The sequence below is a fragment of the Panthera uncia genome (genome assembly GCF_023721935.1).
Source record: "Panthera uncia isolate 11264 chromosome C1 unlocalized genomic scaffold, Puncia_PCG_1.0 HiC_scaffold_3, whole genome shotgun sequence".
NCBI classification, from domain to species: Eukaryota; Metazoa; Chordata; class Mammalia; order Carnivora; family Felidae; genus Panthera; species Panthera uncia.
Genome location: NW_026057584.1, coordinates 1,337,440 through 1,352,203, shown reverse-complemented (window position 1 = coordinate 1,352,203; position 14,764 = coordinate 1,337,440). Strand labels below are relative to the sequence as shown.

Here is a 14,764-nt window from a genome sequence, read left to right as displayed (position 1 = left end):
CGGGGTGTGGGGTGAGGGGGTGAGTGGATCAGGGGATGAAGGGTGAGTGTAAGTGGTCAGGGGTGAGGGGTGAGGGGATAGGGGGTGAGGGGTAAGTGGTTGCGGGTGAGGGGTGAGGGGATGAGGGGTGAGGGGTGAGGGGTGGTCAGGGGTGAGGGGTGAGGCCGTGTGTGTCTCGGCCATTCAGGCAGCGGCGAAATTATCCCCTTTCTAAGGGGGAAGGAGAACAAGGTTCCCGAAGGCTCTGCCACCTGTCCACACTCACTGGGCCAGAGGAGGGCACTGCCAGGCTGTCCGCACACGTGGGACAAGACCCTCCCTCCGCCACCTCCCACGGTCCCTCCAGTCCCCGGTCCCGCCGCCACGGTGGCTCCCTGCCCCGCAGAGCCGGGCCCTGTGGGGAAGCGCAAGCCCGAGTCTTGGGGCTCTGACCCCCATTTCGCTCTCAGTGCCCTAGGCCTCCTCTTACTGGCCAAGCCCACTGGGGCCAGTGAGCCCTCTTCTGGAACTGGGGGGACGGTGCTCCCCGCTCAGGTGCAGGGGTGAGGGCCTCATGACGTTGGGGGGCTGGCAAAGAAAGCCCTGCCGGAAAGGAAAACTGGTTCCCTTTCCTGGTGCCACACCTCCCCCTGGCCACAGGGCATTGTCTCTCCCTAGAACCTTCCGGGAGGTCTGTGTCTGGGGGGCGGGTTGAGGACCGGCAAGCGCCCCTCTATCCCCCTGCGCTGGCTGTGGCAGCTCAAACGTGGACAAAACAGTCACGCCCCCTCGAGCCCTCACACCGACCCGCCTGGAGGTCTCCACTCGTCAAGGAAACAGCCCTTAACTTGGGTCCCTCCCAGGGGATGAACCCGAGCCAGGGGCTCCCAGCCCAGAGCCTTCTGAGAGCAGCGACACGGCCTTAACCAGCCCGGCTCCCCGCCCGACCTCCTCCAGCGCATGGCCCGGAGAGACGGGTCCCTTCCGGCCAGCACGGCCGTGCCCCCTTTTCTGGGGCAGCCACTGCCACCCTAGTTCTCCCCTGACAGGGTCCCCAGAGGGCCCGCAGCAGGCTCTGGAAAAGATGGGTTCACCCAACAGGTGCGATGTTCGAGTGCGTCCCGAGGGTCACACCGGCGGGACCACAGCCTGCCGCCCTCCCTGGGGCCTAGGCTCCAAGTGCCCGGGTCACACTCACAGTGACCCTCACGGCCATGACTCAGTCCTGCCGTGCCCCCTGCCCCACCCTGGGGCTCTTTCCAGAAGAGGAGCAGGCACCACCCCTACCCGGCTCAAGCTACCATGCAGCCTCAAGGCTCAAACGTTTGCCGGAAGCCTTCCAACCGCTCACTTCGCCTTTCAAAACGGCTGTCCTGCGAGACCACCAGCACGGAGCTCTGACCACAATCCACAGGACCCAGAGGGAGACGACCTTGACCCTCTGCCCAGAACAGACTTGGGTCTCAGGGACGGTCCTGATTAGGAACCCTGAGGATGTCCGTGCCCAGGGCCTCACTGACCCTTGCACCCGGTGGGCACTGGCAGGGGTCCCGCTCAACTCAGAGAGGGCATCCCCTGCCCGGGAACCCCTGCCTCCGGGGGGTTTGGACCTGGGGCCACCCGGGTGAGTCCCGAGACCTACTGGGCCCCTCCCAACTTCACCGCCCACCTACTTGCAAACAGGGTGTGTGGTGGCCAGCCTGGCCGGGCAACCGCCCAGCAGCGGAGGGTATGGTGCAGAGGTCCCTTGCAGGGCCGGTACCCGTCTGCCCTCCCGTCCCAGGCCCAGCGCCAGCCCCTCCTCCCCCTTTTCTCTTTCACCTTGCAGGGAGTGGGGCTGGTGTGGCCAGCCTGCATGCGGGGGGCACCGGCTCCTGCTCCGGCAGGGGTGGGTCAGTGCGGGGCGGGCAAGGCTCAGGGGCGGGAGGAGCAGGAGGCCAGCCAGTGTCTACGGAGGGGCGGGCGGGAAACTACGGATGCAGCCAAAATCAAGAGTACGGGAAGGAGCTCAGCCAAGAGGGAGGGAGGGGGTGGGAAGAGGAAGCAACAGAGAAAATCAAAAAAGTATTCCGAGGAAAGAAAACGAAAGAAAACGGAGAAACAGGAGGGAAAGGGGAGCGAGTGTAGAAGGGATCAAAAAGCCGAAATTAAAAGTCAGGGCTGTGGGTCTGGGGAAGGAGAGAGGCTGGAATAAAACCAAGGGGCACAAATGATACCTAGGCATGTCCGAATCAAGAAACTGCCTGCAAAACACAAACAATCAGAGGTTAGTGAGGGCGGCGGGGCAGGGCGGTGGGACAGCGGGCAGCGGGGCAGCAGGGCAGCGGCAGCGAGGGGAGGGGCAGCGGGGAGAGCAGCCGTCTGCGGCAACAGGCCCACTCTGAGCAAAGCGTGGGGCCTTGCAGCGGAGGAGGCCGAGGTCGTGGCAAAGCATGAGGACAGCCTGAGCCCCTCGGCCCAAGCCAGGCCTGGGGTCTCTGAGCCCCAGCGTCTCCAGGGGGAGCAGGGCGCACCCAAGCGGCCCATCACGGGGCTCTGAGGGCATCAGCCAGGGTTGGGGAAGAGGAAGATTCTCGGGAAGGGGCCCTCTGGCTTGGCCAGCGGAGCCTCGGGACGGCACCCGCCTTGGGCCGCCAGGTGAGGAGGGTCCCCAGGACTTTGCTGGGGGCAAAGCTGGGGGGCCAGAGCAGTCCTGGGGCTATACTGGCGTGGGCAGGAGCCAAGCCTGAGGCCCAAGCAGCTCTGGCAAGGTCTATGGGCCTGCCCCGTGGACGGGCCTTCCTCTACCCTTGGACCAGGGCCTTGACCTAAGACACAGGGCCAGTGGACCCCAGAGCTGCCCCGAGGCCAGCCTCACTTGCCACAGCTCCCAGGAAGCGGAACCAAAGCCCCATCAGTGACGGGTCCTCGGGCCTCTAGGGACAGGGGTGGACCTATTTAGCTACAGCCCTGCTGACCCGAGGTCCAGCCAGGAGCCACAGCCTCCTAAGCTACCCCGGGACGTAGCCCAGAGCCAAGGGCCCCTCGGCCAGGCTGGCGGGACGATGGAAAGACCCAGAAACACGGTCCTCAGTGTAGAGAGACCGCGCAGGGAGGGAGGCCCAGAGGGAACGTACCCACCCCCACTCGCTTGTTTTTGCCCCCACTCCATTTCTGCCCCCAAAATCTAGAAGTTGCCTGGGCAAAGGAAGGGTCAGAGCCCAGGGGGATGCTGAGGTCACTCAGCATGGCAGACAGACCCCTCCCCAATGGCACAGGCGGTCCCGGGGCCACCCTCCCCTCTGGGGTCCCGGTCCCCACATCCCTGCAGGCAGCCCCGTGTGGCTGGGGATCAGGCCTCCTCTGACGCATTCTCACGGCCTCAGAGGGGCCCCCCAGCCTGCACATCATGAGAACCCCCTCGGCACTCTGCATCCCACTCCTCCCTCCCCTGGACGTTGAGGGCAGCGGAGTTTCTTCTGGGAGGCTCCTGGGCAGGGCTAGAACGAGTCACAGCTGCCCCTCTGGGGGTCTCGGACTCCTGGCCCCCCAACTGCCCACACTGAGGGTGCTTCCCTTACAGCCCACTCCTTGGGGCGTCCATGATGAACCCAGGCTCCATCTGGACCCAGGAGTCAGGACAGGACGACTCCCTTGGGTCTTTTTACGTTTACGGACCCCAGCCTTCGTTGCAAGTGTGGGGTCCCCTGTCCCCTCCGAGCACGCCCAGCCCTCAAAGAAGTTTTTCCTGCAGACGCTGTCGCAGGAACCCGTGAGGACACCCGGAGTGTGAACTCCAAGGGTCAACTCTCAGCTTCTGCTTCTGGGCCAGGTCTAGCCCTCCGCAGCAGCCATCCAGCACTCTGGAACACCTCATCCTTCCCCCAAGTCCCTAGAAAGCAGCATCTCAGACACAGCCAAGCCCACGTCCCCACCAACAGGGCAGCTCTCGGCAGTTAGGAGCTGCCCTCCCCCCACCCCCCGCCCCGTCAGTCCTCAGATACCACCCCTCACCTCCCGCCCCCTCGCCTCCGGCAAGCCTCAACAAGGCTGGCTTGTCGGGGGCTGCTAAGGGTGTCCCTGGGGGCTTGCATACCCCGACCATTGTCCCAGATGTGGCGGGGCTGGGGCTGCCCGGGCTGCAGAGTCTTGGCCATTAACCACAAGCTCGGAAAGGAATAGCCCAGCGACAAGGAGCGCGTGCCAAATGGTGCCTGGCGGATCCAGGACCCCCAGCCCGAGGGACCCCGGCCAGAGCCCCGGACTCACCCACAGCAGTGTGGTCGGGGAGATTCAGGACCGCCTGTCTGCGCACCACCCCGTGTTGCCCCCCCAAAACTCCTGAGGAGAGAACCCAGCTCATCAACCCCCGAGTCCCGCTGCCCCTCCACCAGGTCACCGAATGGACAGGCCGGACGAATGTGAGAGCCAGTGATGGGACAACGTGTAGACAAACACACCAAAGGACCTGGAGGCCACGAGCCTGCCCGTCCCGCACCTGTTCCGGAGGTGTCGGAAAGGAAGGCCCAAAAGCTTCGGGGCTGGACACGTACCTGACCCTACAAAGCCAGGTCGGCTGAGGGCACGCCCTGGGTCTCGACCTGGACCCTGTCTCCAGGGAGCTGGGAACAGAACCCATTGTCACCCCAAGGGGACTCACCGGTCGTCCTGGGCCGGGTGGATGTAGCCGGAGGAGAGGATGTTGAGAGACAAGATGTTGGGGTCGATCAGGGACTCGTCAGTTTCTGGTGTGTTTCGAATCCGACCTACGGGAAAGGCCATGGGCTCAGTCACCTCTCAGGACAACGGAAGGGGGTGCTGGGTCCCTGCCTGGGCGGGGGCTCCGGAACCGTGACACCGCATCAGGGAGCGGGTTCCCCACGTGCCCACAAGAGCGCCGGACAGGGAGCCCATGGCAAGGTCTGCTACCAGCCCGGGCGTGAGCGCCCTTGGCTCACTCCACCGTCGTTCCTCCCGTAATTGGAGTTTTTCAGCTTAGACACTCTCAAGGTCTGTCTCTCTTGCACCCAACTGATAGATTCCAAACACTCGGCCTAGAATGTACAGGCTCTCGTTGGAAAAGAAAATCTTAGCAAGATAAGGAGAGATTTTCCCTTCAAGAAAGAAAGAGAGAAAGAGAGAGAAAGAGAGGAAGGAAGGAAGGAAGGGAGGAAGGGAGGGACGGAGGGAAGGAGGGACGGAGGGAGGACACTATCTGGGCCACAGATCTCTCCCTGCAGGGCACATTTCCAACAGAAGCCTCTAAGCCGCCCACACTGGGGTGGTGGTCCTATCCACTGCGAGTCAGGAATCCCGCTGGCGACCCCGTTAGTAATTTCCTGCCCTGGTAGCATTAGCTTGAATACTCTGCTTCTTCAGGGGACACACACGCACTACATTTTCTCCTTAAGCCCTGTGTGCCGCCCCCCACACAGAGGTGAGGCAGAGCCCGGGGCCCGGCCAGGATTCTGTGTCTGTACACGGGGCAACTGCTGGCCCCACTTCCTGGAACCTTCTTGCAACTGCTGGGCTCTGGGAGAAGGCAGGTGTGGGCTCCCCGAGAAGTGCTCTCCAGCACGTGTCCCCGTGGCTGGAGGCGGAGTGCCCCACGGCTCGGCGGCCGGAAGGAAGCTCGCCACGGTGCCAGCCTCACCCCTGCTCGGCCCCGGAGCGCGTGCTTCCGCAGAGGTTCTCTGCCCCTTCGAGCCCGGCCAGGTGCTCTGCCTGCAAGAGCGACGCCCCGGAGCCCATTCGCTCCCAGCCCGCTGGCTGGTCCGTGTGGTTTACGAAGCCCAGAGAGGCACAGCCCAAACACCCCAACGTGGAGCGGGGGCCTTGGCGTTCACACCAGCATCTCCCCAGATCCTTTCACCAGCTCCCCTTCTCTGCCCGCACACGGGACACACACTCCTGCCTGCATCCGGTCCACGCGCTGGCCGGGCGTCTGCTAACTCTTTAAGTCGATTCACTGTCCACGTGACATCTGAGATGAGGATTGGCTCGCCTGCTCCAGCCTTTCACCGTGTGAGTGAAAAAAGATACGAGATGTCTAAAACGAAAGCATCTGTCCTGGGCCCCCAGAACCTCCTTGTCCACAGCTCTGCGCTTTTGGGCATAGCACGATGGGTCTCACGGTCATGTCCCCGCTCCTGCACCCTCGGAACCCCCTCTCCAAGCCCCAGGGACGGCACCCTGCAGCTGCTGCCCTTCTGGCCACAGAAATGCCCAGGATGGGGTTTCCAGAGGGATCCATCAGTCCAGGAAGGGCAGGGGCGGACAGGTGTCCGTGTCCTTGAATGAAAACTGGAAAAAGTCTATAGCTCGGCCAAGAAACTCTTCTAGTAGACCAAAGAGTTCACAGCGTGAGGTCGTGGAAGAAAACCGTCTAAGAGCCGTGGTGACCGCCAGGAGTTGAACTGTGTCCTCCCCCCAAAACGGCTGTGTTGAAGTCCTAACCTGCAGGACCTCAGAACGTGACTTTATTTGGTGACAGGGTCTCGGCAGGTATAATCAGTTGAGATGGGGTCACAATGGAGGAAGCAGGCCTGAATGTAGCTTCTTCCATAGGAAGAGGCCACGTCAAGTTGAAGCATTAAAGCCGGCGGGTCCCCAAGCCGAAGAGGGACAGACATTCCCCACAAACCTCCAGGAAGGGCTCTCCCCTACGGGCTTCAGAGGGGGCATGGCCACCTGCTGACACCCTCAGACTCAGGCCCCCAGGTCTACGGGAGGATCGTTTTCTGCTGTTTAAGCTGCCAGTCTGTGGTGCTGTGTCACGGCAGCCCTGGTGAGCTGACACGGTGATTGCATAGAAATTTGGAATCATCACCCTAGTCCGAGCTTTCCTTTCCTAGGCTCTTCAGAGAGGCACAGGGAGGTTAAGCGACTTAGCCAGAGTCACACGGCATCAGGGGCAGAGCTGTGGTTAGCAGTCAGCCGCCTGGCCGGGACGGTGGGGGGCGGAGAGGGTGGGGCCCCGTTGCTCCCAGCGGCCCAGCCCCAGCCCCCAAGGCAGCCCCCACCCGTCTCACTCACCCACGACAAGCTCTCGGACTTCCTTCCAGCGGATGTGGCTGCCCGTCTCGTGCAGCAGTGTCACGGTTATCCGTCTCTGGATACCCTGCCAGGCACCAGGAGAGAGGACACGGTCAGATGGTCTGGGGGTCACATGGGGCGGGGCAGGGGACACGAGGCGGGCAGGGCCGGGGAGCGCTCCGCACCTGGTGGAGCAGGAAGGTCCCCATGCACGGCATCCCGCCGCGGTGGTCCACCACCGCGGGAATGTAACTAGAAGAGAGAGATTCGTGAGGCAAGGCCCCGCCCCGCAGACACACGCGGCCCCCGCCCGAGGAGCCGAAGGGCCACGGCAGGGAAAGCAGCCCCGCCTTCTGGCGGAGGTGAGGCGGTCCGGCCCGGAGCCCAGAGTGCCCCCGTGCACCACCCGGAGCCCTGCCGACCCCGGCAGGCGCTGGGACTCACTCGCCGTTGGCCTCCAGCTCACAGATCTCGAAGTAGACCAGCACGTCGTACTTGCAGTGACAGGGCCCCGGGCAGGGCCGCGAGAGGGTGCTGAGCTTGGTGGCAGGCACTGGGGGAGGACGGGAGAGAGAGGGGCAGCCGCTGATGGGAGACCTGACCTGCCGCGTCCTGGGGGCACGCTCAGGAAGGAGGCCCGGGGCGGGGAACACGTCCAGGGTAGCGTGGGCACCTCCCTCCCGCCGGGGTGGACTCAGGAGGGCTCCGTCTACCTGGCTTGGACAGCGGCATGACCCTCGGGAAATGGCGGCGTGAGGGCCTCAGGGGGCTGTGGAGGAAGAAGAGCCTCTGTGAGGCGGCTGCAGGTGGCGTCTCTGGGACCCTCCAGCTGGAGAGGGAGCCAAGGGCAGGAGGCTGGCAGAGGGCGGTCACGGCACGGTCCGCTCCAAGCCTCCGCCTGCCCCCCTGCCTCCCAGGGCCTAGGAAAGGCCCCGGGCTCAGGCCCTCCAGCAGCCTGGATGGGGAAGGAGGGCCCCTGGGGACCCCAGACCTTGCCTGGGTGGCCCCACGAGTCCAGGAGAACGGGGCGAGAACGCTGGTTCTCCATCCAGGGGCCTCCAGGACAGAGCCTCCCCTGGCCCTCCCGAGGACAGACGAGGCTCCTGGGGCCACCCCCACCTGGAACCAGTACCTCTCATGGCTTTTCTCTTCCTCCACCACCCGGGACGCCCCACTTAGCTCCGGGTCCCCCAGGACAGCTGAGAGGGGGGCGGAGGTGGCCAGAGGCTCCCACACCACAGAAGCCACGTGCCGTTCTCCCTGCGCCCAGGTGGGGGGTGGGGACCACAGAAGGGACACCCTGGCCTACCCTCAGAGTCCCCCAGAGGTCACGTGGAATGAGGGAGACGGAAAGATGTTCCCTCACTCAGTCTGGGGGCCAAGGACTTGGGGGAAGGGACAGCCGGGCGGTGGAGTGGTGAGCAGGCAGTAGGAGCCGTCTCCCCGTGGGCCACCCGGGCCGTCCTCCCGCCCAGCGCCCGCTTCCCTGGCCCGGGGACATGGCCCATACCCGCAGGGGTCTGGGCCCAGACGGCAGTACTCTTTAAGAAACTTGCCGACATCCCGAAAGGATGTCTCTGACTTGCTCTGGGTCCCGCTGACCTTGGGTAACCAGCCACCCCATCATCAGGGAAAATGGGCATCTAAGGCCCATGGGTCCTGTAGCCACCCGACCAGGCCTGTCTGGGGCAAGGCCGGCTTCGCTGGCTGGGAGGTGGAGAGGGCCCACGCCCCGGGGGGGCTGGATGAGGTCTGGGAAGGGGGCCGCTAGCCCCCCAACCCAGGGCTGCTGACCTGAGCACGTCCTTGCAGAGCGGGGGGAACGGGTGCTGCTGGTAATGGCCGAAGACCTCAAACACGATGGGCTGGCTCTTGATGTACTCGATGAAGGACTTGGTCACCTCCACTGCGATCTGGCGGATGAGGAGAGCAGGCAGGAGGCCGCAGCCACGCCACAGTCAAGAGAGGGAAGGAAGGTTGCAGAGGTAAGCGCTCAGCCTCTGTGGAGGACCCGACTGGACACCGCGGCTGGGCCCGACCTCTGCCCACGAAGGGGTGACACTCCTCACCTGGTCCTTCCTGCCCCGCCTCCCCTCCCATCACACCCCTGAAGGCCGGACCCCCGAGAGTGCCCTTTCAGAACACTGGGCTGGCAAGGGGACGAAGGTCTGTGGCCTGGCTTGAGCCTTCCTGGGCCCTCGCCCACTCCCTGAGAGTTATGGGCTGAATTGTGCCCCCCTCCCCCAATTCCTATGTTGTAGCTTGAATGCCCAGGACCTGTGGCTGGACCTAGACTCTTCAGAGAGATAATCCCAAGTTAGAATGAGGGCATTAGGGCGACCCTAATCCGGTATGGCTGTCCTCATGAAAAGGGGAAATGAGGACACGAAGGCAGGCACAGAGGGAGGACTGTGTGAGAACACAGAGAGAAGACCGCATCTATCCGCCCAGGAGAGGCCCGGCACTGAGTCCCCCTCACGGTCACTGAAGGAACGACCCGACCCACACTTGCATCTCGGGCTTCCGGCCTCCAAGGCTGAGAGGCAGTAACTTGGTTGTCAAGGCCGCCAGGGCGCGGGCTTTGCTCCGGAGCCCAGGAACGGAGGCTGCACACCCTCACCCCTGGCCCGGCCTCCCTGGCTGAGAACCCACTAGCTCCCTGCTGCCTGAGCGTCAGCACGGGCCGGTCCGTGGGGCCCTTCTGAGTGCGGGGCCTGTGACTGCTTGGGCCACACAGCCCGCACCCACAGGCCGCACCGCTCAGGGTCAAATCCACGCTCCTCGGCGGGCACCCGAGGCCTTGCCCCCCGGCGGCATTCATCGTGGCCAAGTGGAGCGCATCTCCCCCCCCACCCGGCTGGCTGGCTGGCCACATTCTCCTGCCTCACGGAGCCACTCCAGTCTGAGTCCCGCTCTTCCCGCAGCCAAGCTTGGGACGTGCCCCACCTGCGGCTTCCCTGACCTCTCCGATGCCCTCTGTGTGCCCTGCCTCTCTTCTTCCCCGGCAGCAGGCCGGCGCCACGTGGGGCACCCCGGACTCCCCGTGCTCCTATCTGCCCCCCGGGTTGCCCCTACCCCCAGGTAGCAGCCCACCGAGGCCCCGACTGTCCAGCAGCAGCCTCCACGGCCCTGCCTGGCACCAGAGGCCCCGTGCCCTCACACCCGGGCACCACCAGCTCACGGCTGGGGCTCAGGACAGGGAGACGGTATGACGGAGAGTGACCACAGCTCGGCTCAGCTCCGGGGAGGCCCCGCAAAGCCAGAGACCCGGGAGGGGGGCGGAGGCGGGGGCGCTCAGGACGTACGTTCTGGACGTGGTAGAAGCCCAGCGGGGGGCCCCTCCCCGTGTTCTTGAGGGGCTCCGTGGAGAAGGCCTCGTCGTGGCGATGGATGAAGCTGCAGAGTTAGAGGAGACGCTCGGCTGGGTGCAGGAGACGGGATGGGGGACCCGTCCCCGGGGACTGGCAGGGGTCACCGGGGTGCTAGGCGCCCGCCCTGGTCCCCAGCCAGCAGGGGGTGCCGGGGCTCACTTGAACTGGCAGAAGATGTCCGCGTATTCGGCAGAGATGCTGGACGCCTGCAGGACTGTCACACGGAAGGTGAAGGTGCTGCCCAAGCGCAGGTGGTCCAGGGCGGCGTCCAGGGGCCCGTCCAGGGCGGCTTTCTCAGGGCTGTCTAGGAGGAGGCCTTCTGGAGGCACGGCTGCAGGGGGCCGAGGGCAGAGCAACGTGGCAGCACCCCAGAGGCCGAGAGCCCGGCGTCAGGCGGGGAGCCCACGCGGTGTCCTCTCGTGGAAAGGTCTCACAGCCTCCCCGGCCACGGCGGGGCGGGGGCCGTGTCCCAGTGCCCCGGGCCCCGGGGCAGGTGTGGCAACCTACCTAAGCAGGTGTTGTTGTTGACCTCATCGGCCGAGGGCCCTGCCTCCGCACCCTGGCCCTGACCTTCCACGATGCGCAGCTCCTCCTGCGAGGTCCCGGAGCGGGACATCCCCACCACGGGGCAGGACTCGGACTGGAACTGCGTGGGTTGGGGGCCAGAGTCAGGGGGAGCCGGCTCCAGGTGAGGCCACTCTAGCCCACTGAGGGCCCCGGAGTCGGGTCAGGGCCTTTGTGGACCCGCGTTGCAGACCCGCCCCCGCCCAGACGGGCGCCCCCCTCCCTCGGCCTCTCCTAGGCTGCCGTGGCCTGTGTTGGCTGCAGTGGGAAAACGGGGGAGCAGTTCAGGCGGGGTGACGGGTGGCCAGGTGGGGGCAGGTTAGGAAAGAGCCAAAGAAGGAGAGGGAAGGAGCCTCCTGGCCTGTGAGCTAAGCCCGGTCTGGGGCCCTGAGCAGGACCCTCCCCCTCCTCCACCCTCTGGCCTGAGAGTAGAAAGGGGAGCCCAGGTGGAAAGCACTTTCCTCTAAGGGAGGACCGGGCCGGGGGCAGCCCGGCACCTGATGTCGAGACAGTGAGGAGGGGCCCTCTGGCTCTCAGTGGGATATTGGCGGAGAGCAAAGATGCTGGTGGAAACAGCATCCAGGAGAGCAAGCCCGAGGAGGGGACAAGGCGGGTGGAGTGGAGGCATCTCGGTGTCTGGGGGTGCACACCTGCTCTGTGTCCCGGCCCGCAGCTGAGGCCCAGGCAGGGAAAGCAGATACAGACCCCGGAGTGGCCGTGGCGAGGGCAGAGAGAGACCCAGTGGGTCAGGGCAAGTCAGACAGTGGGAGACAGGGGGACATGCCACGAGGCCTGGGGCTTGGAAGGAGAGGAAGGAACACAGGAGGCCCCGGGGCCCGCTGCACAGCTGCCCCCGGCGTTCGTGCTGGGCAGCCGGGCCAAACCCTTCACGGCACCTTTTCGAAATGCTGGTCATCAAAGGAGATTTTGGCGGTTCCTGACTGTCGGACGCCAGAGCCGTAATCGGGGGCCTCTTCATCAGCTGAAATGGGGACAGAGCAGACGGTCGGGGCCCGGCTCGTCCCCCAGGGGGAAGTGGCAGGGCCAGGCGGAGTCGCCAGGTGGGGGGAAGGCACAGGAGCCGGAACAGACTCTGGCCCACACGGGGGGATCCCCAGTGCCACCCACCGCGGCCCCAGAACAAGGAGGACGCGTCCCAGGCACGCCGGTCGCCCGCCTGTGCTGTCCTAGGACCCAGGCGGGGCCACATCCTCAGCACAGCCTCCTCTGATGGGGCCACAGCTCCGTGTTTTCAGAACCAGCCTTATGACCACTGCCCGTCTCCCTGAGTCCTGGCCACCCCCGCCCTCCCCCAGACTCGGCTGCACCAGTAGAGCCGTACGGGGCAAGACCCCTCCGTGGGGTCCTCCTGATTTTGACTCCACCGTCATCCACCCAGACCCCAGGCAGCCCCCGCTGAGCTCCCACGCCTGCTCCCCACACGCCCCCCACTTGCCGTCCTTCATGGCGTCCTGTGCTTTCCCACTGTTTCCCAAGGGACACCCCCAGACCTGGCTTCCGTCAGCCTCCCCAACCCCAAATCCAGCCACCCCCCTGGGAGGCCTCTCAGATAATCCAGGGGCTCTGACCTCCTCTTCTGGGGCCCCCAGGGGGGCGGGGCAAAACCCTGCTGTGCTCTCTACCCCAGCTGCCTGAGGGCCCGGGGCCGGCCCCTCCACTCGGTGCTGAGGGGTCCTGCAAGCTGACACTTGCAGGACAGGTGTGACGTGTGACCACCGGAGCTTTTCCAAGTGGCTCCTTCTCCATTGTAGCCACTAGACAGGGAATGTCAGGTGTGGCCCAAATACACACAGCGTTCGCCTATAAAGCAGGCCACTCTGTGGGACCGGCTGCATCGGGGCTCAGGCTGGTCACAAAGGGCCAAGATCTCAGGGGGACAGAGCCCCTCCAAGATGACAGGGACAGGGTCCCCCTTGAGGAATGGCTGTGGCACTAGACGTCCCTAGAATCCCCGTTCTCTGTCCTTTCCCCCATTCGGGGTCCCCGGGGGATCTTGGCACCGCAGTGACATGACTGGGAAGCGCTGTAAAGAGTATCTGGAAATTACAGGCTAGTGAGAATTTGACAAAAGAATCCTAAAGGTGTAACCAAAACCGCCTGGAGCGGCTTCAAGTGGGGTGGGGTGACTCGAGACCCTTTCAGCGGCTGGAGCATTCTGGAGCAGCCCAGCCCCACCTAGTCTGGGAGTTGCTCGGCATTTCTGCATGTTTTCTGCTTCATTATCTCCCCAGGCTGCCCAGGCAGTGGGAGGAGACAGAAGGAGGCCACGGTGGAGGGGCTGGGGGCCCGAGGGCAGAGAAGGGAGCAACGGCCATTAGAGCACGAACACTAGGCCCTCTCTGGCCTGCAGCTTTCTGGTGGCTAAGCATGCCCACATCTGTGTTCTGGAACAATCTTTCGACACTCCTATTGGGTAGGGAGCTTCAAACGGGATGCCATTTACAGGGAAGCAAACCCAGACTCAAAGGCATTCTGTGGCTCTCCTGTCCCGGGACCCCGGCCGGGGGTGAGGGGAGGGCTCAGCGGCAAGAGGGTGTCCACCTCTGCAGGCCCACAGTGCGGGGGGGGGGGGGGGGTGTGCACACCCTCTGGGGAGAAAGGCCAGCTCCAGGGAGGCCACGGGGCCCGCAAGCAGGGCACACCGGGGAGTCTCGAGAGAGGCTCTGAGGGCTGCCGTGGCCCCGGTCCGGGCTGCAGTCTGCACGCCTGTGCTGGGCTCAGAGACGGCCGGGGAGCGGCCGCTCCGCACCAGGCTGGGGTCTGAAGCCGGTCGGTCTCTGGGTCCACCTGGGGCTGTCTAATGGGAGGGAGGAGGACCCCCGAACCGGAGCGGGTTCGGACAGCCCTGGGCTCGGCCCGCACAGTCTCCTAGGACCCCGGCCGACCTGACCCGGGAGCGTCTGGAAGGCCGGAGCGCAGAGCTGGGCGGCAGAGGCTTCTCCTGGAACCAGCAGCCCGTGTGCCGGCCGGGAGCCGGAGACACAGAGGCGGCCGGTGGCCCTCTGGCCACTGCGCGGTGCCCACGGGGCCCTCCGCCCGGGCCGCCCCACACGCACCTGAAGTGGCCTGGACGGCCACGCGGAGGAAGCCCTTCACCTCTCCCTTCTCGCTGACGACGGCCACACGGTGCACCAGGGGCACAGGGTACAGCAGGTTGCTCAGGTACACGAAGGCCCTGGGGGAAGCAGAGGCCAGAGGTCAGGGCCTTTCCAGCGTGCGCGCGGAGCGGCGCTGGCGGCAGCACGGCCCGGGCTCACGACACAACACTGCAAAGCAGAGCGAGGCGCAAGGCAGCCAGGGCAGCGAGCAGGCGGGACGGACACAGGGCTGTGCTGGGCGGGGGCTGGGAGGGGGGTTCCACGGGCCGCGGAGGACACAGGAGGAGGAGGGCGTGCGCAGGGCGGGCAGAGAGGAAGCGCGGAGCGGGGCTGGCACGGGGCGGAGCCCGCGGGGCCATACCCGCTATCAGAGCTGAGGAGGGAGGTTTCAGCCTGCTTCAAGGAGGAGGAGGACCTGGGGACCCGGCCACGCCGAGCTAGGACCTCACACTGGCACTGATGCCCGGCATCCCCCTGCCTCCCGCCTCTTTCCCAGTGACCCCTGACCTCGGGGCCCCACAGAGGGCTCCTAAGGTGGAACACAGCTCTCAGTTCCTTCTCGGACCCTTCGGGGAACACGGCGGGTGGGAGCGCACAGTGGCAGACAGGGCAGCACCCCCGGCCCACAGGGCACCGCCACCCCCAGGGCGCCCAGAGCCCTTCACATCCCGAGAGGCTCTGTTGCGCACCCAGCGAGTGGCAGGCCAGGCCGGCGAG

At 65.3% G+C, this 14,764-nt stretch overlaps 1 protein-coding gene across 2 annotated transcripts in view; it reads right to left on the bottom strand.

Moving 5' to 3' along the window:
- KIF1A (kinesin family member 1A) overlaps positions 1-14,764 on the bottom strand; it is a 72,545-nt gene that overhangs the window by 17,944 nt on the left and 39,837 nt on the right. For both annotated transcript variants that reach the window (XM_049614534.1, XM_049614533.1), the window contains 11 exons: positions 14,006-14,124; positions 11,825-11,910; positions 10,872-11,010; positions 10,524-10,695; positions 10,299-10,389; positions 8,788-8,906; positions 7,707-7,762; positions 7,438-7,546; positions 7,179-7,245; positions 6,994-7,078; positions 4,619-4,724 (listed from right to left, as the gene is read on the bottom strand). In XM_049614534.1, coding sequence (XP_049470491.1) covers positions 4,619-4,724; positions 6,994-7,078; positions 7,179-7,245; positions 7,438-7,546; positions 7,707-7,762; positions 8,788-8,906; positions 10,299-10,389; positions 10,524-10,695; positions 10,872-11,010; positions 11,825-11,910; positions 14,006-14,124 — 1,149 coding nt within the window. The remainder of the gene's footprint in view (positions 1-4,618; positions 4,725-6,993; positions 7,079-7,178; positions 7,246-7,437; positions 7,547-7,706; positions 7,763-8,787; positions 8,907-10,298; positions 10,390-10,523; positions 10,696-10,871; positions 11,011-11,824; positions 11,911-14,005; positions 14,125-14,764) is intronic.